Raw genomic sequence first — 27,272 nt, 5'->3', positions numbered from 1 at the left:
CCTATTATGTCGTGATTTTGAATTTAAATTTTTCGGCGAATCTGATTATATAAATACCGCATAAAATGCTGAACTAATCATTAGTCAGGGTTTATTTATCCAGAAGACAACACCAAACAGCATCATGGTGAGTTGAGAAGGATCAAATTGATATCAAAAGGATTTGTAATAATCGAATTTGAATTTGCAGAAATTCTTAGTTTTGGCTCTTGCTCTCATCGGCGCCGCTTCAGCCGGATACGTTGCTCCAGTCGCCCATGGATACGGATGGGGAAATGGACTCGGTTATGCCGGTGGTTTGGGATGGGGACATGGAGTCGGTTATGCTGGTGGATGGGGACATGGAGTAGGTTACGCTGGTGGATGGGGACATGCTGTAGCTGCCCCAGCTGTTGCTGCCTACTCTGCTCCAGTTGTTAGCCATGCTGTCGCTGCTCCAGTTGTAAGCCACGCCGTTGCTGCTCCAGCTGTTGCTGCTTATGCTGGTCATGCTGTTGCTGCTCCAGTCGTCAGCCACGCTGTTGCTGCCCCAGCTATTGCCGCTCATGCTTATGCTGCCCCAGCTATTGCTGGACACGCTGTCGCTGCTCCAGTTGTATCCCACGGATACGGATGGGGAAGCCATGCCTACGCCGCCCCAGCCTGGGGATATGGTGGTCTCTGGAAGAAGAAGGCTGCTCATTAAAATGTTGGACTGATTTTGTTAAAATAAAATTGAATAATTTAAAAAAAGAAGTTTTACTTAGTTACTAAGTTATACCAGCTTTTTGGTCAAATTGGTTTGACGAGGATGTCCGTGCTTCACCCTGTAAGAACGTCCCCTGTCTTCGCAAAAATCGAAATTACGGTTTGTTTCTATCTTCGTTTTTAAAGAGGGTGGTTAAGACTGTTGATTTGGATCCTAGCAGTTATTGCGTTGCCGAGCGCATTGCGGACTTTTTTTTTCTTAAATCTTTCCAATTTTATTTCACAACTTAAGGATCCATCTTGGTAGAAATCTCAAATGCATCGAAAGTAAGAAATGTGAACTAGGAAGCCGTATATGATGGACGGTTTACTAGCCTTGAACTGGCTAGGAAAAAAACAATCGAGCGCGTGTTGATAAGCCATTCATTTTAGTGACCCTAGTGTAATTTTGAAGGCTGTGTAGGAATATACATTTTGTTTAAATTCGTGCCTGTCTATCTACCCGTCTTTCATATGCATTCTTCTTAGAAACAGCTGCATATATTGATGTGTATTTTTTTCTTCAAATGTAGTCATGTGGAATACCAAATGAGAGTATGATCTTCGCGTTGATATTAAACTAGTGGGGGAAAAGGGTCGAAAATGGCCAAATTAAATGGAAAAGGACTAATTCTCAGAAATTACTCAACTGTTGATGATCATAAAGTACAGACTTCAAGATTCATCTCCTCTCTCGAACACGACACCGTCAATGTATTACCCATCAATGCAGGTAGGAAGACAGCCACTTCCTGAATAAGTGATAGCTGTGGTTCTTACGTAAAACGGCCACAACTTTTTCAATCAGTATAGTTATTTGTCCGAAGTTTACGATGTGAAGGATAAATGCAATATTTTTAGTGAAATTTATATATTAAAGGAAATATGCCCCGTGTCTATTAAATTTTCCAAATGTCATCACACAAGACAGCATAGAATATACTATCAATTGCCAGGCCGGGTAGTGCAGAAAAAACCCAAGTGGGTCTCAGCTCATATTAATGAATAATGCCGAAACGTGCAACCTCCATCCCATCACTAATAATTTTTTTCAGCTTTGGGAAACAGGTATACTAGAATGAAAACAAATTACTTGCTGAATTGTAGCCAGCTTCGGCGGCGCAAGTCAAAACAGGAACGGCGATAGGAAAGTCGTAGGCATTTTGGTCACCTATCTCAACGCAACAATCGGTATCCGGTCTAGGCCAGACTTCCCGGTTTTGCGCTGAGGTCCATCAATTCGGTATCCCTAAAAACTCTCTGACATCTTCACCTACACCATGGCTCCATCTTAGGCAGGGTCTGTCTCGTCTTCTTTTTCTACCATAGATGCTGCTTTTATATTATTATTTTCCGAGTTATCACAATCTCGGCAGATGCCGGATTTTACCTAATACTAGCACTAAGTGCCAAGCATTTAGGCTCGGACGATCCTACCTACTTAAAAACTAAAGGGGCACTGGTGGTGGTGGCCGGTGGTAGGTCAGTGGGAGAATCCGTCGAGTACTCCCCGCAACATCGAGCACGTATGCAGAATGGTGTACTTCTGCATGGTTTGAACCAGACTGTGCGAAAGTCCCAGGACATCAAGGGAAGCCGTGAGGGATTTAGGTACAATACCTGTAGCTGACAATATTATGGGAACTACAACCACCCGCTCGAGACGCCAAATCTCTTTGATTTCCCGAGCCAATGGCTCATAGTTCACCTTCTTCTCCACGTATTTCCGTTCAATGTTGCTATTATGGGGGATAGCAACATCAATAATATACGCGGAGCGACCTGTCTTGTCAACTAACAGTACGTCAGGCTTACAGGCATGCTGTAAGCAGAACTATCAAGTATTGCTTGCGGCTCATATCGGTAAACCGGACATGTTCCCGTGATGAGCCCATGCTTGTATGCAAGGTTTTGACGGATAACCTTACATGCAGCATTATGTCTGGTGATGTATTGCACCGGTGCCATAACAGTACAGCCAGAAATGAGATGGTCCAACGTCTCTAACGCTGAACCACACATTCTGCACTGGTCGTTCTCCACCCGTTCTTTCATGATGAGCTTTTTATAAGCTCGGGTAGCGACCACGCCATCCTGAATGGCACACATGAACCCCTCCGTCTCAGCAAAGAGCTCCCCAGCATACAGCCATCTGTTCGACAGATGCAAATCGACAAATGGCTGCCAAAGACAATTCACGTGTTTACCGTGCATTGCCTTCGACTTCCATTCATCGATCCGCTCTTGGTCCGACTTCACCCCACTCAGAGGATTGAAGGATCGATCCTTCAAGTTAAGTGGAGTCAGTCCACAGTCTGCCTTACAGACAGCCGCATGCAAGGGGCTCGCCTGCTCTTTACTGTAAAAATAAGCGCGCAGCGAGTCGACTTGGCGATGATGTTGTGCCGCCACGTCAACCACGCCCCTACCTCCGATGTCACGAGGCAGGTTCATCCGCTCCACGGCAGACTTTGGGTGATGCATTCGGAATTTGGACATAGTTGTCCGTATCCGCCGCTGGACGTTTTCCAGGTCGGTCTTCGTCCACGGCAATATTCCGAATGCATAAGCCAGTGAAGGGATAGCGAATACATTCAACGCGCTTATTTTATTCTTCCCCGAGAGATGCGATTTCAGCACCAGCTTTACACGTCGCAGGAATTCGGACAGCAGAGCTTCCTTCAGATCACCAACTCGAACATGGGTTCCTTGTAGAATTCCTAGGTACTTGTAGAAGTCTGTCTCGGTCATAGCTTCGATGTGGAGGTCACCAATGCTATGTCCGGCATGCGGCTCGTGATGACCTTTGCGAATGGCTTGGATTCAACATTTGTCTAATCCAAACTCCATCCGAATATCACGGCTGAACATGTCTATTATTCGCAACAGACTTCTAAGATGGTTGTCAGTACCAGCATACAGCTTGATGTCATCTAGGTACATCAAGTGTGTCAGTTCGCACTTAGCACGTAGGCCATATTTTATTGCAAAACCATGCCCTCTAGCATCATTCAGTAGCCATGAAAGGGGGTTCAGTGCCATACAAAACCAAAGAGGACTCAATGAATCCCCCTGGAAAATGCCCCTCCGAATACGGATGGGCTCTGAGGTATTAGCACCTTCAGATGTACGGACTGACAAGGTGGTATGCCACCCTTCCATGACTGTCGCCAAAAACTTTATTAGTTTCGGATCAATGCGATACACATGTAGGATGTCGATTAGCCAGGTATGCGGAACGCTATCAAAAGCCTTGGCATAATCGATATAGCAACTGAAGAGGTTTCTTTGGCCTCTAGTTGCTTGTCCTACAACTACCGAGTCGATAATGAGTTGCTCTTTGCAACCCCTTGACCCAACTCGGCAGCCCTTCTGCTCCTCGGACAGAATGTTGTTGGTCTCGAGGTGCGCATTGATCCTTCCACTAATAATGGACGTGATGAATTTGTAGAGGGTTGGTAAGCAAGTGATCGGTCTTGTGTCTGCGGGGTCCTGCACCGTGTCCTTCTTAGGGATAAGGTAGGTAATTCCCGCAGTGAGGAAAGGTGGAAATTCCTCCGGCCGACTCATGACCTCATTTATACTGCGTGCCAACCGACTGTGTACGCTGGTAAATTTCTTATACCAGAAATTCTGCACCCGATCCAGACCTGGGCCCCTCCAGTTCTTCGAGATGTTTATAGCTCGTCGAACTTCCTCTTCGGTAACATCCGCGAAATTCATGCCAGGTGTATTGGCATGGCGGGTGCCTTCGGCGATGATCCACTCAGCATGCTCAGCATGCTCGGCAGGTAACCCCCAAAGTCCACCCCAATACTCTTTCGCTTCCGTCACCGAGAACTGTATTGTCTGGGCGCTCTGTTGGGATTCGTTGAGAGATCTGAAAAAGCTCCGCTGGTTCCTCGCGTATGTTGCATTCTGGACACGTCTGGAATAACTTTCGCCATACCGTCGTAACCGACTGCATATGACAGAAAGTTTCTGTTTTAGTGTGTCCAGAATTTCAACTACGGGTGTCTCACAGGGGATGGCATAGTTCCGGTAAACCCTCTGCACTTTATTTCTCACCCGTCGGCTGGCATTGCCAGTGCTGATCTGAATCAGTCTAGCAATGTCCTGCCTTAGTGAGTTCCGCCGACGTTCCAGACGAATTTTCCATGGTGGATCTCTTTTGTCACTCAAACCAATAACACGAAAGCGAATCTTCTGACCGTGCAATCTGATAGCCACAACTGCACCACAATACACAAGTGATTGTAGTTGCAGCAGTAACATATCAGCACACAGTCGAGATGCAATCTCACCATTGATTTGAGATAGAATTCCCGGAGTTGCTGGAGATGCATAGAGCCTGGGAATACCTGGTCTATGCAAAGGATCCATATCCGAGAATTCTATACACGCTCTTTGGAATTCGTCCCGAACTTCAGCGGAAACCTCAGCTGGACGGTGGAGAAGAGTGCTTCGGCGAGTACTGAACCTGTTGCCTGCAGTGCGGCGTGGTGTTGTTGATGCCGCCGCCTCTGCCCCCATCGACTCTCGGTCACCAGTTTCCCCGATGACTTCAAGTCGAACACGTTCCCTGATGGTGGCCGGGATTGTGTCACTGCGAGTGATGAAGCGGTACTGGTCTGCGACTCGCTGCACAGTCACGTGCGCGAATTGCGGGAAACGCTCGACGAATCTCTGGTGCAACAAGGGGCGGTAAGATGTTGTACCCGCCCCCGCCGTTATTTCGTAGTAGGAGCGGATGATGAAGAGGTTCATTTCTTCAGTCCATTTCATCCGCTTCCTACGCGAACCTGCTGAAGTGGTCGCCACAGATTGTGGCGAAACAGCTGCAGCAGGCGGAGCTGTGCTCCTGGTCGTCGTGGCGCCTAGACGTCGAACCGCCCCACGACTAGCGGTTTCGACGCCGTGCTGTCCATTACGAGAGCCCGACCCAGTCACCAAGTCAGACGACTCCCGCCGGTTATCCGTACCGGACCTTAAATTTCTCCTTCTTCTCATTTTTTGGTGGTGCATTTTATCCCTAGCTGCCAGGTGTGTAAATAGCTTCCTTAGTGAGTAATCTGCAAGACTGCAAAGTTCCTGCACTTTCCTCACCTACCCCCTGAGACGCTGCGGTGGCGTACAGCCATTCAGACTGAAGCTATCCATCCCTCCTCCTTTCACAACCGGGCTTGGGACCGGCTTCGGCGGAGTTATTATTATTATATTATTATATTCTTATCCGTGCGGATTAAGTGACCCACCCACCGTAACCTATTGACCCGGATTTTATCCACAACCTGACGGTCATGGTATCGCTCATCGATTTCGTCGTTATGTAGGCTACGGAATTGTGCATCCTCATGTAGGGCCAAAAATTCGTTGGAGGATTCTTCCCTCGAACGCGGTCAGGAGTTCGAAATTTTTCTTGCTAAGAACCCAAGTCTCCGAGGAATACATGAGGAATGGAAAGATCATTGTCTTGTACACTGAGAGCTTTGACTCTATGGTGAGACGTTTCGAGCGAAACAGTTTTTGTAAGCTGAAATAGGCTCTGTTAGCTGCCAACAACCATCATCGTAACAGTTATCGGTTGTGATTTTCGACCTTAGGTATGAGAAATTAGCAACGGTCTCAAAGTTGTATCTTAATTATTTTCGTTTGGCCAGTGCGATTTGATGTTGTTGGTTGGTTGGTTCTTGTCTTGACATTGCCACCATATATTTCGTCTTTCCTTCATTAATGTGCAGCCCAAGATCTCCCGCCATTTACCGCCTCGATGATCTGGATGAAAGCAATTTGTACATCCCGGGTCATTCCTCCCATGATGTCGATATCATCTGCATAGGCCAGTAGTGGGATGGGCTTAAAGGGGATGATGGCTCTTGCATTTACTTCAGCATCACGGATCACTTTTTCCAGGCTCGGGTTAAACAGGATGCATTATAAGCCATCCCGTTCTCTTTGATCGTAGTTCATGTTGAATGGTGTCGAGAGTGATGCTGCTTCTTTCATCTGGCCTCGCACATTGGTGAGGGTCAGCCTAGTCCGTTGGGATACCAAATTCTTTCATTTACCGTGGCTATGCTGTCATACGCGGCTTTAAAGTTAACGAATAGATGGTGAAACTGATATCCATCTTCCAACAGTTTTTCCATCGCTTGCCGCACAGAGAAAATCTGATCTGTTGCAGATTTGCCTGGAGTGAAGCCTTTTTGGTATGGACCAATGATGTTCTGGGCGTATGGGACTATCCGGTCTAGCAAGATAGAGGAAAATATCTTATAGATGGTACTGAGCAACCTAATACCTCTATAATTGCTGGACTACATGATATCCCCCTTTTTATGTATGAGACAGATAATGCCTCGTTGCCAGTCGTCAGGCATTGATTCGCTGTCCCATACTTTGAGCATCAGTTGATGATCCACTTGGTGTAATTGGTCGCCTCGATATTCAACCAATTCGGTTAATGTAATTCCATCGGCTTCAGGCGACTTATGACTTTTAAGCCGATGAATTGCACGGACTGTTTCCCCTATACTTGGTGGCAGCAGTATTTGTCCGTCATCTTCAGTTGGCGGGACCTGCAACTCGGAGATGTTCTGGTTGTTTAGTAGTTCATCAAAGTACTCAACCCATCGCTCTAATATGCCCATTCTGTCGAAAATCAGATTTTCCTATTTGTCTCGGCAGGATGAGCATCGAAGTGTATAAGGCTTCATCCTGCTGACTTGTCGGTAAAACTTTTGCGCCTGGTGCGGTTGCTCTCTGTACTTTTCTAGTTCACATACTTGTTGTTTCTCCCAGACTTCCTTTTCCGTCTGTGAAGTCGCTTCTCTGCTCGACGGAGTTCGTGCTAAGTCTCTGCGCCTGCTAGGTATCTAACGCTATCAGGAATTTTGAACGAAGGAGGAGCATCGGTGACGAAGGCGGGGGAAGTAAGTTCGGAGGAACTGTAAGGCATTTTAGAAATAACGGCATTTAGGTGAAGCTTATTAATTTTGAGATCGCTTTTACCCCACGAGTGTGCCACCCGATATACAAGAGTTATCTTTCAGGCTGCGAGGAGTTAAAATGGTTGAATCCTTTCAGTTATTGAAGATAATTATAATATGCACCAAGTAATCAGGAGCGTGGCCAAAGCTATCAGTATATTATGCGTGAAGAAATTAGAGAAAGTAACAAGAGAAGCTCGAAAGGATCCCAGACAAGCAGCAAGTGCATAAGAAACAAGAAGTGTGTTACTCTCTTTGAGAAAAGGAAGTAAAAGATATTCCAAATACCAAATAATAATGATTAGAAGGGGAAAGTGGCAGTGTATAGGTCACACATTACGCATTGTTGGCTACGCCATTCACTTATGCATTATCACAGGATAACCGGCGCGTGGGTCGCCGCAGGAAAACATGGTGCAGAATAGTAAAGTAAGGGTGTAAGCCTCTCGATAAGTCCAGAAGGTAGTTGAAACACATTCCAGTAGACTGTCTACGATGGCACGTATGAGTGGTTGAGCGCCATGTCCCATTTGGGGATATATGACACCTACATACATATGTGTATGAATATTTATTTGATTGGCATTCCCGTGAGTTGGCAGAAATACTTTCTTTTCTTTTCAATAATGTACTCTATTATGCCATAGTAAACACCGTTGTACTACTGCGAACTAAAGGGAGAAACATACTATAGTTGTACTATTTAGAGACTATTAGATGTCCGGTAATAATATCCGTGGTAACAAAGCAGTAACTGTTGGATACTTAAATCGGGTTGAAATCTAACCGACTGCCGGGCGTTGGCAGGATATCCTATAAAGCCCTGTTAAGCCGAGGACAGACATATTTGTCCAGCTGTTCGAGGCATGCTCGAAGGATGCGATCTTTCCTGCGGTGTGAAAACGCCAAAGGCTAGTACTGCTATATATGTAATCTTTGCTGAATCATCGTTGCATATATGTATTTTAGGATTGTTTAGTAAATTTGTATTCAAGGTCCCAAAGAAGGTGCGGCACTAAATTCACTGAAAGAGATAACCTTCGGCGTAACTTTTTTAAATCAAGACGGTAATGTGATGGGTGTGTCAAATACCGGGAAGTTTCGTGAATCAGGATTTTGAAAATTCACACTCTTTACCTCAATTAAAAGTTTGGTTCCGCTTTTGGAAAATTATAATGAATTCTAATCATTTTTCCAAATTAATCGAACAGTTTCTTCGTGAGAACTTAATGTCCGTCCCAAGAGAAAATGACTCGCTATAATCAAGACTATTTTATGGGAGCAAAAAATTGGTAACAATTGGAGATATCGGATGAATGTTTACAATCAATGAATCGCCAACATAATGTCTACTATGACCTCGAAATCAATCTAAATTTTGCATATTACGAGTCGATTTTGAATTCGAAATTTTCGACTAATCTGATCATATAAATACGGCATTAGATAGTGAACTAATCATCAGTCAGGGTTCATTTATCCAGAAGACAATACCAACCAGCATCATGGTGAGTTGAAAAGGATCGCATGTCAAAGGATTTGTAACATTGGGGTTTGATTTTACAGAAATTCTTAGTTTTGGCTCTTGCTCTCATCGGCGCCGCTTCAGCCGGATACGTTGCTCCAGTCGCCCATGGATACGGATGGGGAAATGGACTCGGTTATGCCGGTGGTTTGGGATGGGGACATGGAGTCGGTTATGCTGGTGGATGGGGACATGGAGTAGGTTATGCTGGTGGATGGGGACATGCTGTAGCTGCCCCAGCTGTTGCTGCCTACTCTGCTCCAGTTGTTAGCCATGCTCTCGCTGCTCCCGTTGTAAGCCACGCCGTTGCTGCTCCAGCTGTTGCTGCTTATGCTGGTCATGCTGTTGCTGCTCCAGTCGTCAGCCACGCTGTTGCTGCCCCAGCTATTGCCGCTCATGCCTATGCTGCCCCAGCTATTGCTGGCCATGCTATCGCTGCTCCAGTCGTTTCCCACGGATACGGATGGGGAAGCCACGCTTACGCCGCCCCAGCCTGGGGACATGATGGTCTCTGGAAGAAGAAGGCTGCTCATTAAATTGTTGGACTGATTTTGTTAAAATAAAATTGTATAATTTAAAACAATCCAGTTGTATTTAAATTGTTCACGTTGCATATGTTGGTACGATTAACATATATGTATATATTGCGGACATCGTACCGACTAACGTTGGGTGCGTGTCTTTTTCATGAGTAAGAGGTTAAGCTCGATGTATCTCAGTGCCTTGTTGGTAAGAAGGGTGGTCTGGAATTTGAGAGAACAGTGCGTCCATAGTAACCCAAAGCTATTTCACTCGACATTAGACGGGGAATGCAATATGTTAGGGAGTAATGAAAGTAAGAAACCAGGATAGTAACCTGACACATTGATTGCTTTGAAGTCACCGACCGGAGCAGGAATCGTAAGGGGGGCGTCTACTAGTTTGGCAGCTAAGGTATGCAAGGGCCAAAAGAGATTGGAGAAAGAATATTAAATGACATTACACATGGGGCGTTGCCCACAAGATCATAATGAACAGGTTATGTGGATAAATATCACCTCAAGTAGTGTGCCTTCGGTGCTTCGGTCTTACACAATGATCCAACAGGATGTTTTGTGGGTTACTTGAGGAGGAACTGCGGGAGAAGTTCTGATCGATTGGAGGTAATTTGAACGGGATCTCGAACAAAGGACCGAAGGTGGCTACCATTGTCAGTGTGATTCATCAATATATTTGAATCCTCCATGGTAGGTGACGTGCTTATCACTCAACGAGAGAGTTGGATTCTGATGTCGACGTTTTAAGATCACCTGGTGTGCCTTTTTCATATTATCCTGTTTTTCTTTTAATAATTGTGGATAAGGTATTGGGAGAGACAGTACATAACAGGCTACTTTTGTTCATCGACAGTAAAGGTTTCGGTGAACTTTCTTTATGATAGATACGTTTGGAATGGTTAAGCAGCTAGTTTGTGAGGCATTGGCCATTGGTGTGAGGCATTGCCCATTGGTGTCAAAGTGCCTTCGATTGGGCTAGACGTAGTCGGCTCAAAGATATTTTGGTTGATCGAAATTTCGGTCATTCGATATTTGGAGCAATTATTCGTGACAAGCTGAGCTCCAAAGTTGGACTATGTTAAAGAAATAGCAAATTGTAGTTCTTGTTTAGCAAAGATGATGCTTAGTAGAGGAGTAGGAAAAATATAGCTGAACCAACAACCGATTCTAAGGTCGACTACGAATCAGAGGGCTTCAGGAACTGGATAAAGTCCAGACTACTCGCCCCCTGCCTGCGACGTCGTACTTCAAGGTGGTCCTGGGGTGATGTGAGGAAAGGGGGTTGGTTTTAGTGGGAATGAATCATACATTCTGCTGCCTGAATAACGTTTTGAAATTTCCACCTCCTCCTATGCAAAGATTTTTGCATATATCAATCAGGAACCGATGATAGTAAGCCGCCTTTTAAGTTTAGGACTCGATGCGGCAAGTGTTTCTCGACTGAAAACTCTACAACATTAGACATTTTAACGTGGACAAAGTTATCTTCGTAACGCCCAAAGATCAAGAAGAAATATAATAATATTATCGTTACATTCGGCATTTGTTAACCGCTCACGCGGTTTCAATTTGTGGGAATCATTTCGCAGTTATGTTTTCTGGACAACCCAAAAATAATAGTTTCTTTTGAAGGTTCTTATAATGTGATCACTCTTTTTTATCGGAAAAGAAGCTAAAAACACAAATTTAATGAATTTTGCCTCTAGAAATTCATTGACTAAACGGGGCACTGTTAATCAGTCTTTATAATTCACAGCAACTAATGGAAGTAATTTTAGTTTTGGGAGCTAGCTGGAAAGGAACAGGTTTTCTTTTTAAATTTAATTATCAGTCACCATGTCAAGGTAGACGAAATTTTCTATCGTGTCTTTTCTCCTTCTTCTCTTTCTTATGCTTTTGTCCCGTTCGCAAGTGAGGTTAGATCGTCGTGACCGGTTTCGCCATTTTATTTTATCAAAAGCCTCATCTGGATCCAATCGCAATGGTTTCAAATCCCCATCCAGCCATCGTTGTTTTGGCAGGTCTTTTAGTTGCTTACCATCGACTTCGATGTTCAGACCAATTTTGGCAAGTGAGTTCTCTCTCGCGATTTTTCCATGAATAGTTGAACCCCACATCGATCGCGGATATCCCCATTTTGGATGTGATCAAAACGTGTCGCGCCACTAGTCCAACGCAATATCTTTGCCTCCCTCACCGCAAGACGTCATTCATGGCTTTGCGTAGTCGGCCAACACTCAGAACCATAGAGAATGACAAGACGGATGACATTGCGGTAAATTTTAGATTTGAGATGCTCATTGACATGTCAATCACAAAGAACACCAATAGTGGAGCGAGGCTTCATCCATTTTGCGTTAATGCGTGAAACAATTTCACAACGCGATTCTTTATTGACTGATAGTACTGACCTCAGACATATTTAAATTCAACAATTTCTTGAGTTGATAATTTCTTGTTATGCAAAGGATATTATTCAACTGTCAAGCTTCCAAAGTACCATTTGTAAATGACAGAGAGTCATGGCTCCAATTCGTGCTTACCTTTCATCATCATCATCATCAATAGCGCAACAACAACAATTGGACCTAGACCTGCCCTAGTAAGGAACTCCAGACAATCCGTTTTTGCGCCGAAATCAACCAATTTGATATCCCTAAAAGCTGTCTGACATCCTGCCGTATACCGTCGCACCATCTCAGGCAGCGTCTACCTCGTCTCCTTTTTCGGCCATAGATATTGCCCCCCACACACGGATTAAGTCACACGCCCGCCGCAACCTGCCATCCAGACGGTCATGATAGTGTTTATAGGTTTCATCCTTATTAAGGCTCATTCAGGGGGCCAAACATTTCTCTCACTGGAACGCACCCAAGAGTTCACAATTTTTCTTGCTAAGAACTTAGGCCTTCGAGCAATATATGAGGACTAATACAATAAGAGCTTTGACCCTATGGGGGAGATTATTCGAGCGAAATCATTTTTGTAAGCTAAAATAGACTCTGTTTGTAGCCATTAACCGTGCTGTGATCTTGTTGCTTTTATCTGGCCTCGCACATTGGTCGGGACCAGCCCAGTCCTACCAATTTCGTTGAGATACCGTGTTCTGCCATGGCCGTGTACAGTTTTACCCTGGCTCTACTGTCATAGTCGATGAAAAGATGGTGGAACTGATGGCTATATTCCAACAGCTTATCCATCTCTTATCGTAGAGGGAAAATCTGATCTGACCTGAAGTGATACCTGTTTGGTATGGATTGGTGATGTTCTGGGCGCATGGGGATATCCAGCCTAGCAAGATAGCGAAGAGTATCTTATAGATGGTGCTTAGTAATGGGATGCCTTTATAACTGATGCTGTGATATCTTCCTTTTTATGTAGAAGTCATATAATGGGTTGTGACCAATCGTCAGACATTGATTCCCTGTCTCATACCTTGAGCATAGGTTGATGAATCACTTAGTGTAGTTGGTATCCTTCATATTTAACCAGTTCCTGACGACTTATGATTTTTAAGCTGATGGATTGTATAGACTGTTTCTTCTATATTTGGTGGTGGTGGTATTTATCCGTCACCTTCAGTTGGCGGGAGCCTTCAATTCGTCCATATTCTGGCTGTTATGCAGATCATCAAAATACTCAATCCATCGTTTCAATACACCTATTTTGTCGAAAATCAAATTTGCCTCGTAGTCCCAGCGAGATAAGCATCGAGGTGTATAAGGCTTTATCCTGCTGACTTGTTGGTAGAACTTCTGCACTTGATGTGATTGCTCCCTGTACTTTTTGAGTTAACAGTCCTTTTAGTTCTCCAGTCTTGCTTCTGCCGTCTGTGAAGTCGCTTCTCCGCTCAACGGAGTCCATTGCGTTCCCCCGTTCTTCGAGAATGTAACATTACTCGGTATGCAGCATTCTTCCGATCTGTTGCTAGCTTACATTCATTGTCGAACCAGCCATTCCGACTTTTCTTGCCACTGGGGCCTAATATCTATGTGGCCGTATTAATGATAACGTTCTTCTCGATAACTTTTGTAGGCTGCGGTTATTTCGGCATCCATTTCCCTCTTATAGGTGTTACGGAAGGCTGTCTTGTGGATGGCTTCCGTGTTAGCCCTCACCTGATTGTCAGAGGGCATTGTCGTTGGTGTTGTTTTTCGTGCCCGGAGCACCACGCCAATGATGGCGATCTAAGTCTATATTGCCCCCCCCCCCGCTATATGTTCTGACATTCATAAAGGCTTGAGGGGTGGCGGTGTTCAATCGACACATGCTCAATTTGCTTGAAATTGGTCTCATCTGGAGAGGCCCACGTTTATTTGCGGCCATCCACATGGTTGGATAGCCGCTATAATATATGGCGTATCAGCTCTTCTACAGGAAACCGGTCCCTGTCCAGCGCATCTCTTGCAATGCTGTTACATCAGCCTTATATTAGGACAGAGTAAGTTAAGCTAGCTGCTTAACATCACTTGGTCTGTCCAGGGACGCATGTTCTACGAGAAAATGCGCAAACTTTCCGTTTTCGTTGTGGGTTAGTCGCTGCAAAATCCCTCCACTTCGAGGCTCTTGTTGTGGTTTCGTGACAGGTTATTTTCCGTGTAGCGTTGTCAGCCTTACGCAACCCCCAGCCTGGAGGACCAGCTGGTATAATTTGTCCCGTTTTTAGACGCATGAGGCTCGTCTTTATCCTTCTTCGTCTGCGGCTCTTCGTTAAGAAAGAAGTCCCAGCGATCATCACGCGGAGTTGGAGATAGGGTTTGGTAGTAGAGCTATTGGTGTTATTTCAGCAGGCATTTTCCAGGTTTTATGCTCGATCGCGGGTACTAATCCACGTTTCCCCTCGCGACCTATACTACACTTCGACCACCAATCTTTCTTGTGTGCTGAATTATGTTCGTTACATTAAGGATTCAAATTCAAATAATAATATTATTTCATTTATTCTCCATTTGAATAAAAATACAAACATCTAAGGGCATGAGTTTCGAAAGTATTTTTAGAAAACGGAAGCATATTTTGTCATGTTGTCGGTTCGAATATCACTTGATAATGAACACAAATGTGATCAGTGATAATCACCAGAAACTTAAAAGGCAGGTACTTCGCTGCTTCTATTCTTAGCAGTGAAACATAACTTTTCTGTAAGTTTTACGTCAATATTTTAATATGATGTGTCTGCGTTAAATGCCAAAAAGTCATTTCAATTAGGATTCTAAAAATTCATAATTCCCACCCGAAAACAACGAGTTTTGGGGAGCATTTGAAAAATATTTATAATTGGCTCTCGGTCTTTCTAAATTAAGTCAACCTTTCCTCAGTGAGAACTTAATGCTTATCTTTAACAAACAACTCGCTGTAATCAAAACTCTGCAGAGACAAAAAATTGGTGGCTATTGAAGATATCCGATAAATATTTACAATCAGTGAATCGGCAACATGATGCCTACTGTGACCTCGAAATCAATCTAAATTTTGCATATTATGAGCTGCTTTTGAATTTGAAATTTTCGGTTAATCTGATCATATAAATACGGCATTAGATAGTGAACTAATCATCAGTCAGGGTTCATTTATCCAGAAGATAACACCAAACAGCATCATGGTGAGTTGAAAAGGATCACAAGGATATCGCAGCATTTGTAATGTTGGGATTTGAATTTACAGAAATTCTTAGTTTTGGCTCTTGCTCTCATCGGCGCCGCTTCAGCCGGATATGTTGCTCCAGTCGCCCATGGATACGGATGGGGAAATGGACTCGGTTATGCCGGTGGTTTGGGATGGGGACATGGAGTCGGTTATGCTGGTGGATGGGGACATGGAGTAGGTTATGCTGGAGGATGGGGACATGCTGTAGCTGCCCCAGCTGTTGCTGCCTACTCTGCTCCAGTTGTTAGCCATGCTGTCGCTGCTCCCGTCGTAAGCCACGCCGTTGCTGCTCCAGCTGTTGCTGCTTATGCTGGTCATGCTGTTGCTGCTCCAGTCGTCAGCCACGCTGTTGCTGCTCCAGCTATTGCTGCTCATGCTTATGCTGCCCCAGCTATTGCTGGCCATGCTATCGCTGCCCCAGTTGTTTCCCACGGATACGGATGGGGAAGCCACGCTTATGCCGCCCCAGCCTGGGGATATGGTGGTCTCTGGAAGAAGAAGGCTGCTCATTAAATTGTTGGACTGACTTTGTTAATAAAGAATTATATAATTTAAAATAATCAGTTTTGTTAAAATTGCTTGCGTTATATATGTTTACATAACTCTACGAGCTTTTGAGAGGACTAAAGAGTATATTAGCATAGACAGCTTTATCAAAGGCGACTACCGGTTGTAGCCTTAATCATAAAGTGGTCCGAAGGGTTAGCTCATTGATGATTATAAGCTAGCAGTAGAGCGGAAGAATGTTGGATACGCGGCAAAGTATCAATCTTTGTTAACGCAAGCAACTCTGTCGAGCTGGAAAATGATTTCACAGTTAAAGAAACCAAGCCTGGAAAATTCAACAGAGTTGTGAGCACAACAAAAACAATAAGCAATCGCAGCAGCTCCGGAAGTCTGAGGGGATGTTCATCCTGCTGAGTCAAAAAGGAATTTTAATTTCCGATCGTATGGCATATCGGGACGATCGATTGACTATTCTAATAAATAGCTCAACAACCAGAATAGTGGCGAGTTAGAGATCCCACCAACTGAAGGCGAAAGATAAATGTGCTATTTGTTGGGTTAGAGAGGAGGAGGGGAAGAGGGCGTTAAAATAAAATTTTTTTCCAAAAACCGATATGCGAAATTTATAGTAGAAAAAGAATACGTGGCGTACCCTACTACAGATGGGGCGATGGGGTAGGCCAGGACGTCAGATAGCTCCTATTGATATTGATGATGAAGACATTCTGAAGCCCATTCTAGATGGGGGTAAATAAATTTGGCCGAATATGTGATTTTACGTATTACATTCTACGGTGTCCAGCATAAAGTGTTGGACGCAGGGAGAATGGATATTGATGGAAAAGGACTGCTCCACTGGACTTCATCCACCGGGTATGAAATAATCATTTCACTTGTTCCTAATCGTCGATCGATTCACTACTACTCGGTAGTTGATGTAAGTTTTGGACTGACAAGAGGACGGCGAAAGAGAGCAAGGTAGACAAGCTTTTTATTGTCTGTGCAATGAGACAGTAAGAAGCGTGAACTTGAGTAGAGTAGAAAAGCAACCGTGATCACGAACGACTGGAAGAAGGACAATACCAAAGAGGGATTGATAGGCATCCTTTTAGGATTGACGAAAAACTCAGCTCATAATGAAATATTCAAGAGTAACGAAAACTCAAAAATATGGATCATGAGGGTCTAATGGAAAGTTCCCTTCTAGAAGTAATAGTGGGGAGTGTTTGAAGAGTCAGGGGTCGATTTTAGAGTCTATAAATTGCATACGCTGCTTCTCTGGGCAGTGCATTTCGCACCATCTCTGAATAAATCTGAATAAAACAGTTATTGAAGACCAACCTCATGAAAACGGCAATATCACTATTAGTGGCGGAGATATACCTGCAACTAATCGATTTATGTACCTTAGATGAAGACTATCAGCATTCAAGGTATGAAGGAAATGGCATTCCTCAAGTGCCGATCGCATCAATGTACGTTCGTTCACCTTGTTGCTCTCTATAGTTCATAGCATTAGCCGACTCCCAAAAACAATGAACGGAGCCTGGTGGTAAGGAGATGAAAATCGTCAAGTATGTCAGTCGTATAATACGGTTGTATTCATGGTCAAAGGGTAGTCCCCAGCAGCTAGCCGACACCCATTTCCAATATAACAGCGTTACAAGAGATGCGGTGGACAGGGGTTAGTTTTCTGAAGAATAGCCATTACAGCATATATTGTAGTGGCCATTCAGTAAACTATATGCTTGGAGTAGGTTTCGTAGTCAGCCAAACAGTGAAACCTGCTACTATCGCCTTTGAGAACATAACCGGAAGGCGGAGGCGATGCATTCTGCACTTGCGAGGAAGGAAATAGAAGCTTCAAACGTTCACACTACTACAGAGGAAAGAAGGGTATCTTCTACAGGGCACTAGAGGCGAACCTTGAAACCCTGCCCTGACTATGATATGAAAATAATATTTGGAGAATTTAGAAAGACTGCTGACTGAATAACAGTTTGCAATTTCCTAAGAAGTGGTTGTTGGAAGTACGTGGTTTGCGCGAAAAGCAGTCTACAAACGCAGATGGGCTCTCCAGAAGTGACCGCTTTAAACCAAATTGACCACGTGTTGATTGAGTACCGCCACCTATTAGCCGTAATGAATATCAGAATATATTGATGACCCAATATAGACTCGGATCACTACCTTGTTGGCTTTGTACTCGAGGTATGAATTACAACACCGCCTAAAATCCCCTCTAAAAATCAGATGATAGTGAATACTGAAGCCACAACGCAGCCTTCCGCAACATGAAAGAAACAGTCGCTGCAATTCATCGGTTTAAAAGCCATAATTCGCCAACCTAATTGGCAAAATATGGAGGTAACCATTTTCACCAAGCGGTTCGTCAACTGAAGCTCAATATATGGGACAACTGAGAACGAGTCCAATACATAAAAGGGAAATATAACGGAGTGCATTCTTTTTAATCTGGTCCTGGAAAATGTGTTTCGCGATGGTAATGTAATTGCGAGAGGCGCCGTCTTTTTCAAGTCCACCAAACTACTGGCTTATGCTGGCGATATTGAAATTATGGGGAGAACAACCGGAACAGGTAGGGCGATAAATGAAGGTAAGATGAAGTGCAAACCAAAGACCAATAAAGATATGAAACTATAACCTTGAGACCGTAGATAATGTCTAATATCTCGGGTCAAAAATCAGAACTGATAACAGTTGCGACGATGAAATCCGCGCACGGTTGTTGACTGTTTTGGTTTAAATGTCTCACCATCGGGTCAAAACTTTACCTGTACAAGCCAATGATCTTGCTAGTCCCGATGATTTTCTCGGAGACTTTTGGTTTCAGCAAAAAAAATTGCAAGCTTTTAATTGTATTTGAGGAACTAATTCCCTAAAGAAATTTGGCCTTCTATTATACATGAGCAATACCACGACTATCTGCTTGTAGATAAAATCCTGCAAAATAAGTTGCGATGGGCCGGTCACCTAAACCGTATGGGTGAGGATGATCAAGCTCGGAAAATTAATGAGGGTATGGCCTCAGATGGAGCGATGACGTAAATCAGGACGCCAAACAGCTTTTAGGTATATCGAATTGGTAGACCTCGGCGTCAGACCGAGATGTCTGGAGTTTCTTACAAAGGCAGGCCTAAAATAAATACCGGTTATTGCGTCGTTTATGATGATGATCGTGGATTGATATCGAGTTTTGTCTATTGTGAAAACGCTAAGAGGGGGCGTCTTCAATAATGTGATCGTAGAATTTTCGTTAACGAGAATTAGCTAGTTAAAATTTGTCGCAAAATCAAAGTCGAACGACTAAAAGCCAGATGGCTAAAATTATAGTTTCATACAGTAAATGATGATATCATACCGTCTCAATTGCATCAATATTAGGCCTGTGACCAGAAGAGTATTGAATTCCGTCTTGCTGAACTGCCCTAGCTATTGAGTTCTCTATTTTATGATTTGCGACTTCCATTATCGCAGGCTTATCATCCACCATTACTGTCTTTCAGTTTTATTCCATTTTTCTATCAATCTTAAGTCCTATAATTGACCTTGATCTTGACAATCTAACCATGAATGCCAGGCTCTTTTTTGCAAAAGGCAGCTGTTTGCTTGCATCGGGGTTCCCGGTTTATAGTAAACTCATGGCAAATTGCAAACAACTGGGATGGAGAAAAGATAAAAGATAATGCACCAGCGATTCAATTCCCATCTAAGTATAAAGTATAAATAATTGCATTATTCAATCAAGTGAGGCTTCACAGTCATTCCGCAAAGCCAACCTTAAAAGTATGCTTGAAATTTTGCCTTTCCTACAATACTGCTCTATAGCAAGTACTGTAGCTTCACTGTGGGTGAGTAAGCATGCACATGGAATATTGATATGGATATTTTTTGCCTTATCCTCTATGCTGACATGCAACACAAAAGATCGCATTGGGTTTAGAAAAATGAAGACCGTATAAGACGAAATCCGAAGTGAGACTCACTTTCCTAGGTTAAAATAACTCTTGTAATCCCACAAAACTACAATTTATTTAAAGCGTGTTCATCAGCGGTGCAGTTAGAATATCTTACGTAGGCCAAAAACGCCTACATACCCCAAGCAATCATCATAGGTATTTGGGCATTTCTGGTTGAAGGAAGTAGGAAATCGCAAGCACCTTGCGGCAATCAGTACAAGTATTCCCGGTGTCAATGGTGTGCTCCAAGTATATTCAATTTCAGGGCCGTGTGCTTCACACAAAGAGCCACTTTGCTGAAAGACAGCAAGCAATTTTTGTTTTTCATTTAATAACTTCCTATTATCTACACAATGCGGTTATAGTTAGTTCGAAGCAGCGGTTTCCAGCTCTTGCCCAAAAACACCACTCAAACCACACTAACCAACATCCGCTAGTCTCAAACGGGTTTCTAACTCGTCAAAAACAAGCGTTAGGATTGCATTTAGCAATATGCAGCATGATATAGAATTATGAGTAAAAACAACAACAAAGGAGAATATATGTTTATTTGAAAAATATTAACCTTGCAATTTTTAAGTGAATTTCAGGGCTTTCTGGGGAGTTGAAAAGTGATAATGTTTTGTAGATAAATTCGTGAAAATAGAAATTTTTGAACTACTATTGTCAAATGTGTGGATGTCGGGATGGTAAAAATGGAGTTGCAAGACGAGAAATGGAAGTGTTGAAGTAGGGAGGTGAATGGAAATATGCTGCATACAAAGAAATGAATCCCTCATTCGCTCGTCATTTAAACAAGGAGACCTAAAAGAGGTAAATGCAGAGATGCCACGGCTTCTACATAACAGCTAATCCTCATTAAAACGAGTCAGAATGTGGAAGACTATGACAAGTTGTGAGTATGAGAAGGCCGACACTCTCTTCTGGTAGAAATGCGGGCACATCGAATAACTGCGTATAAATTCAAAATCATTCCAAATTTCGATTTGAAATTTTCAGAGAATATCCTGCCCGTTTATTATATGGTAGATATCAAAATGTTTACATGAAAAACAAAATTCTGAGTTTTCTGAACCGATTACCGGCATCTCCCCCCTTATGTGATTGTATTTTGACATTTCTAGTAAAATCATTCAAGTTTCTGGCTTAACTCTTTTGTTTCAGGCACAATACAAACATATTTTTTTGGTTATAGTTATTTGATTTATTTTTGAATCGTTTATTTTCTCGAAATGGATAACAAATTTTATGTTGTAATTCCTTAAATTGTGTTATATTATTTTTTAAATAGTTTTCAAAATAAGAAAAATTTAAAACAAGTTGCTCGCTTAAGTCTTTTGTTTGGTTCATGAATAGTGTCTCCTATTTATGTATACACGCAAGATTTCTTCACCCTAACACTTAGGCGTTGATGTTCTGAGAAGGATACCTGCTGTTAAAAAATGTCTGTGGTGGCACATTTGCAGTTTTAACATTAATTTGAATAATACATATCTTCCTGATAATTACACTGGAGATGATTGTTTGGAAATATATAGCCTGAATTGGATACTTTAGTATGTTTGTAGCTAATTTACATGCGGAAGACTCATCGCATCGTCCTTTTAAACAGCTGGGGCTTCGTTATAAAAATGTTGCTCCACCCATATCCAGTTATGAGATCTAGAACTGACCCATATTTTGAAGATGTTCAAAATGGTGTATATATGTATCTGTTGCGTTTGCTATACATTGCTAAAAATTTCGTTCGAAACGAGACTCCTTTAGACCGTGCTGTGAGGAACTAGCAGGCGAAGAGCTCAAAAGGGATGAGTCGGCCAAGTTGGGCTCTCTTAGAAAACCCGACAATATTTTCACGAGTTCCAGACTGGATTTAGTACAGACACTCCTGGAAGTACACCACCAGGGAGAACGGGTAAGTGAAGTGGCAGAGGGAGAGTTGACGGTTCTTCCGACCCCTTCAATACGCAACTGCTGCAAAGGGAACTGGAATACTGCGAAAGCTGTTGTTACTTATGAAAAGGTGAGAGCTCCCACACGGCTCTTTGAACATTTCAAAGCACGTGGCATGGATGGCTTCTATCCGGCAATGCTAAAGGAGGGTATGGAGCACTTACAGTAACCTCTAAGAAATATTTTTCGAGGATCTGTTGCTTCCTCTTAGCAAAAGGTTAAGGCAGTCTTCATACCGAAACCTGAGAAAGATGACTATTATAATCCAAAGAACTTCAGACAAATCAGGTTTACTTCATTCTTGATGAAAGGTTTGGAGAGACTTGTGGTGTTGCAATGGTTTTTCAAGCCGAAGTTTATGCGATCCTAAGGGCGGAAAACTGGGTGATTAACGAGTGGTTGAAGTGCAGGCACATCGCAATCTGCAATGACAGCCAAGCTGCATTGAGGGCGTTGAGTAGTCCTTTAATCACCTCAAAAATTGGTCAGGTATGCAGAAACCATTTGAACTTTATCTCTAGATTCAATACGGTGGAGCTACTCAGGGTACCTGGTCATTGTGGCGTAGAGGGAAATGAAATCTCGGATGCTTTAGCGGAAGAGGAGTCAAATCTCCCCTATGCAGGGACCGGAAACAGCAGTTGGAGTATCAGAAGCATTTGCTAAGTCTGTCTTCAAAACTGGGAACAAGCTTCCCGCAATGACAGGTGTCAGAGCCTAAATGCTCTAAACACACCAAACTTTTCCTGCCAGAACCGAACATGGGTACCGCAAAGTTTATTCTGGCGAAAAGCAGAGTACTTGCAGGAATATTGTCGGCAGGAGCGGGAGGTATTAGACATAACACTGGTCTCTAATGAACGGGCTAGTCAAGAATTGGAGGGTGTCGAGCCATCTATGTCTGATCACAGAATAATCAGATTCGACATTGAGGGTAACTCCGAAATAAAAAGAATAATAAGCAGTCTCAGGAGAACGGATTTAGAATCCTATGCATCGCCCCTTAGCAACAACATTGCTCACCAGCAAGGGGGGCAAGGGGTGACATCAAGAGTGAACTAGAAACTAGAACTAGAAATAGTGCTGGAAAACCTCAACACATTCGTCATTTACGCAATCAACAAGCGATGTTCCATAGTGGAACAGGAACTTAGCCAGAATGAGAACAGAGGTACGAAAACTCTTCAACCGGGCAAGCCAAACCAGAGGCTGATGGAGGTACAAAAACGCACTGACTGCGTATAGCAACGCGATCAGGGAAGCGAAACGGAACAGCTTCAGGGAATTCTGTAAACGGATCGAACAAATCACAGAAGCAGGCTTTACAAGGCTGTATCCAAAAACGGGGCAATATCCTCTGTCTGTTTGAAGTAGGAAGATGGGACATTTACCGAGAATAAGGAGGACAGAGTACACTTGCTTCTCAGAACTGATTTCTCGGGGTCCTACCTTACGGTGGCAGGCGACAACATGCCGCCTGACACCTCAACAACGAATAACAGAGGAAGAAAGGAGAACTGGAAATTAGCAAAAGAGGTATGCTCAGAAACTAGGGTAAGGTGGTCAGTGGGGACTTTCAAATTACTGAAATCACCCGGAGTAGATGGTATTTTCCCATCACTAATCCAGTGAGGCCTAGAGAAATCATCGTAGATTCTCTCCTGATGGTGTAGCATATCCCTGGGATATATACCAAGGGCATGCAGACTGGGAAAAGTGGTTTTTATTATGAAAGCGGTTAAAAAGAATACTTTTCATCGTAAATCTTTCAGATCAATTTGCTTAACATCGTTGGTACCCAAAACGGTGGGGAAGGCCATACACAACTATATAAGAGCCGGGGCACAATAGTTCTTTAAGGACGTGATGCGATTTTTCCTTAACAGAATAATATTAGAACTCTGTCCAGATAGCTGAGTGGTTAGAGCAAAAAGCTGTCGAACATTCAAATCCCACAGGGGTCAGTGGGATTTTATCGTGATTTAACGTCGGATACCAGTTGACTCAGCTGTGAATGAGTTCCTGAGTCAAATCAGGATAATAATCTCAGTCGAACGTAATGCTGACCACATTGCCTCCTACAGGGTATTGTAATCTGGTTTTGTATAGTTACAGTGTTCAATGAAGCGCTCTAACGCATTTCAAGTCCCTGATCCAATTGGATTGTTGCGCCAACGATTATGATTAATATATTAGAAATAATGTTCTAAAACGTAATCCCCTACATCAGTCAACAAGCTTACAAGCAGAACGGTCAACTGAAACTCTCTCTGTATCAGCTGATGGATGTACTACGGGATGCCAAAGTAGCAAATAGCACTGGGTGCGTTTTTGGATATCGAAGGAGCATTCGACAACATATCGCACACACGTCATAAATACTTTCCGAGAAGCTACGAGAGCTCTGCTGACTTGTAGGTCCACAGCAGGAAAAAAGAATGTAGTTGTCGAAGGAAGATTGATATTCCTTCTAGGTGGTATCCTGAATTATTGATACCAAGGTATAACACCGAGGTTTAAGGTAACAAGACAAACTGAGTGAGCGTGGCTGGGACATACGCCTTAAACCATCAATTGATTACTTGGTATACGGACCGATCCCTCACAGCAGAGGGAGTGGGTGCCAGTGTCATTGGTCCAAGGAAAATGTACTACAATATGTAAGCATACTAGCATATTCCAAGCGGAAATACATGCAATAGACAGATATGCTTCCCTTAATCTCCAAAGAAACTACAGGGGACAAAACATTGCTATTCTGAATGATAGCCAAGCAGCGATCAAGGCACTGACGTCCAACCACGTGAAGTCTAAACTGGTATGGGAATGCCTTGAGAAACGGAATACGCTCGGCTTGCTCAATAAGGTGTGGATACTAGTGGGTCCATGTAATGTTGGCTTGGAAAGCAATAAGGCAGCGGACGAACTAACCAAGAAGGGACCAGAGACGCCTTTACACAGACCAGAATCCTTCTGTGGAATCGGAAACTATGCTATTAAAAAATGAAGAGGAACAGTTGAGGGAACTGCACCGGGTGTGTCTATCAGGAATGGACCAGTCCAGAGTGTTTATTGGGGAATACGATCCCAAGCGCACAAAGTGCTGTTTGAACCTCACCAAAAAGAACCAGCGAATCATAGTGGGAACTCTCACTGGTTACTGTCGGCTAAGCTATCATCAAGGGATGGTAGAGATATCTACGGACACTGCCTGTAGGTTCTGTGCGGGGTGTAAAGAAAACTCTATACACGTTTTGGGCACTTGTGCAAACTATGTCGAGGCATCTGGGAGAACATTTAATACCAGATGCAAAGTAGGGAATATACTGAAATTCCTGACGGTTATAGGTTTGCTTAACATACCATGATAAGTAGGTGCACTATAACCAGCAAAATGGGCAAAATAGTTCTTTAAGGACGCGGTGCGATTTCCCCTTAACAGAATAGGAGCTTTTGACCAAAAAATCTTAGTGAAAATGCCTATTTTGCGAAAAATTGCAGAACATCAACGCAGGCCGATTGTGGACTGTTTGAGAATTGCTGCATGTACATATCCTCAAGAGTGTCCGTTATAGTATGCCTAGTCGTGAGATTAACTTGCGCAGTTGGCAAACCATAGTAGCAGGCAGATAAAGATCTATCTCTGTAACTTGTTTTTCAGCCTCATAATGACTTACATAGTCATATATGCACCTCTATCATCCCGTTTTTCGTTATAAAATGCTCTGGTAATAGCTATAGGCTTTCACAGATAAATTTTCTGGGCAGTTAAGAGCGCAAAGATATCCTGGTCACCTAAGGGAGGCCTAAACTGATTAAAAAAAATTTTTCGGAAAGAGGATCATTTCATTTGATCCCTAGACTGTTAGTAGTCTCTATACACTAATCTATTGTTGTGCCCCTGGAAAAGGTATCCCTAATATCAGTTGGGTGTTGAAACGCCAAGGCAGGGTGAAAGCCCCAAGCCTAAAATCTGAATCTAAGGGGGTATAAGACTGGTGGGGGGTTTACTTTTTCGTGATCTAGTTCATATCGCAGTCGCAGTTTGGTCTTATATTCCTGATTGCAACACACTAGGGTGATCCATGACGGCAAATATTTCTGCGAAGCTGAAGTTAGAAGTGGGTGGTCTTGTACGATCTTTATTTGTCTGTTAACGAAGAACTTAGTGGTCATGATTCATTTGGATGGTGTCCTCTCCATTTGAAAATCGTAAAGGCACACTAGCGATGTCTTTTCTTCCCTTATGAATTGTGCCACTTTCAATACAGCAGACACCTTGGCTGCATCTAAAGACCAAACATAGCCTCATCTTTAAAGAAAAGTTCCTTCCGGGTTGAAATACCTCCCACATTGGTAGTGCGGTAGCGTAAATAGTTACGTAACGTGTTTTAATAAGATATTAGTCTGTGTCTACAAATAACTGATCTCTAACGATCATGAGGAATCAGGATTCCAAAAATTCACATATGCCAGAATGAGTAACAGGTTTTCCTTCTAATTTATGATCTTGAACGACGATTGCGGTTTTCTAAATTTGTCCACAAATGTTTCTTTTTTTAAGTGGGAAGTGAATGCTAACGCATAATCAAACAACACGAAAGCGAATGCAAAAAGATGATAGTGCGTTGAATGGATCTGATAAATATTTACGAAAAATGAATGAATCGATAGAATACTGACCTCGAAGTTGAATCAAACTGGAAAAATTATGCATCGGCTTCGAATTAGCTGCAGATTTTTCGGTAAATCTATTTTATATAAATACTGCATTTGATTTAGATAAAGCATCAGTCAGGGTTCACTTATCCAGAAGACAGCACCAATCAGCATAATGGTGAGTAAAAATGATTGTTTTTAAAGTGCAGTATCTGAAACATAAAAATCTGATTTTGCAGAAATTCTTAGTTTTGGCTCTTGCTCTCATCGGCGCCGCTTCAGCCGGATACGTAGCTCCAGTCGCCCATGGATACGGATGGGGAAATGGTGTCGGTTACGCCGGTGGTTTGGGATGGGGACATGGAGTCGGTTATGCTGGTGGATGGGGACATGCTGTAGCTGCCCCAGCTGTTGCTGCCTACTCTGCTCCAGTTGTTAGCCATGCCGTCGCTGCTCCCGTTGTAAGCCACGCCGTTGCTGCCCCAGCTGTTGCTGCTTACTCTGCTCCAGTTGTTAGCCACGCTGTTGCTGCCCCAGCTATCGTTGGTGCCTATGCTGGTCATGCTATTGCTGGTCATGGTATTGCTGGTCATGCTATTGCTGACCCAATTGTTTCCCACGGATACGGATGGGGAAGTCATGCTTATGCCGCTCCAGCTTGGGGATATGATGCTCTCTGGAAGAAGAAGAAGGCTGCCGCTCACTAAAGTGTTACCTAATGACTGACGCAATAAAAGACAAATAACTTTAA

At 43.2% G+C, this 27,272-nt stretch overlaps 2 protein-coding genes across 2 annotated transcripts; both read left to right on the top strand.

The window, feature by feature from the left end:
* The first annotated feature begins 30 nt into the window (after positions 1-30).
* Positions 31-27,272, top strand: LOC119647720 (fibroin heavy chain-like). Its single transcript, XM_038048813.1, has 7 exons — positions 31-127; positions 191-683; positions 9,162-9,223; positions 9,282-9,767; positions 15,441-15,842; positions 26,676-26,699; positions 26,761-27,272. Exons 1-7 carry the CDS (start codon positions 125-127, stop codon positions 27,226-27,228), a joined length of 1,938 nt encoding a protein of 645 aa, XP_037904741.1. The 5' UTR covers positions 31-124; the 3' UTR covers positions 27,229-27,272.
* Positions 15,239-16,000, top strand: LOC119649484 (cuticle protein 63-like). Its single transcript, XM_038051653.1, has 2 exons — positions 15,239-15,378; positions 15,441-16,000. Exons 1-2 carry the CDS (start codon positions 15,376-15,378, stop codon positions 15,933-15,935), a joined length of 498 nt encoding a protein of 165 aa, XP_037907581.1. The 5' UTR covers positions 15,239-15,375; the 3' UTR covers positions 15,936-16,000.

Source organism: Hermetia illucens, chromosome 2 (genome assembly GCF_905115235.1).
Source record: "Hermetia illucens chromosome 2, iHerIll2.2.curated.20191125, whole genome shotgun sequence".
NCBI classification, from domain to species: domain Eukaryota; kingdom Metazoa; phylum Arthropoda; class Insecta; order Diptera; family Stratiomyidae; genus Hermetia; species Hermetia illucens.
The sequence above is the reverse complement of the archived record's forward strand: the minus strand, read 5'-3'. Positions and strand labels throughout refer to the sequence as shown.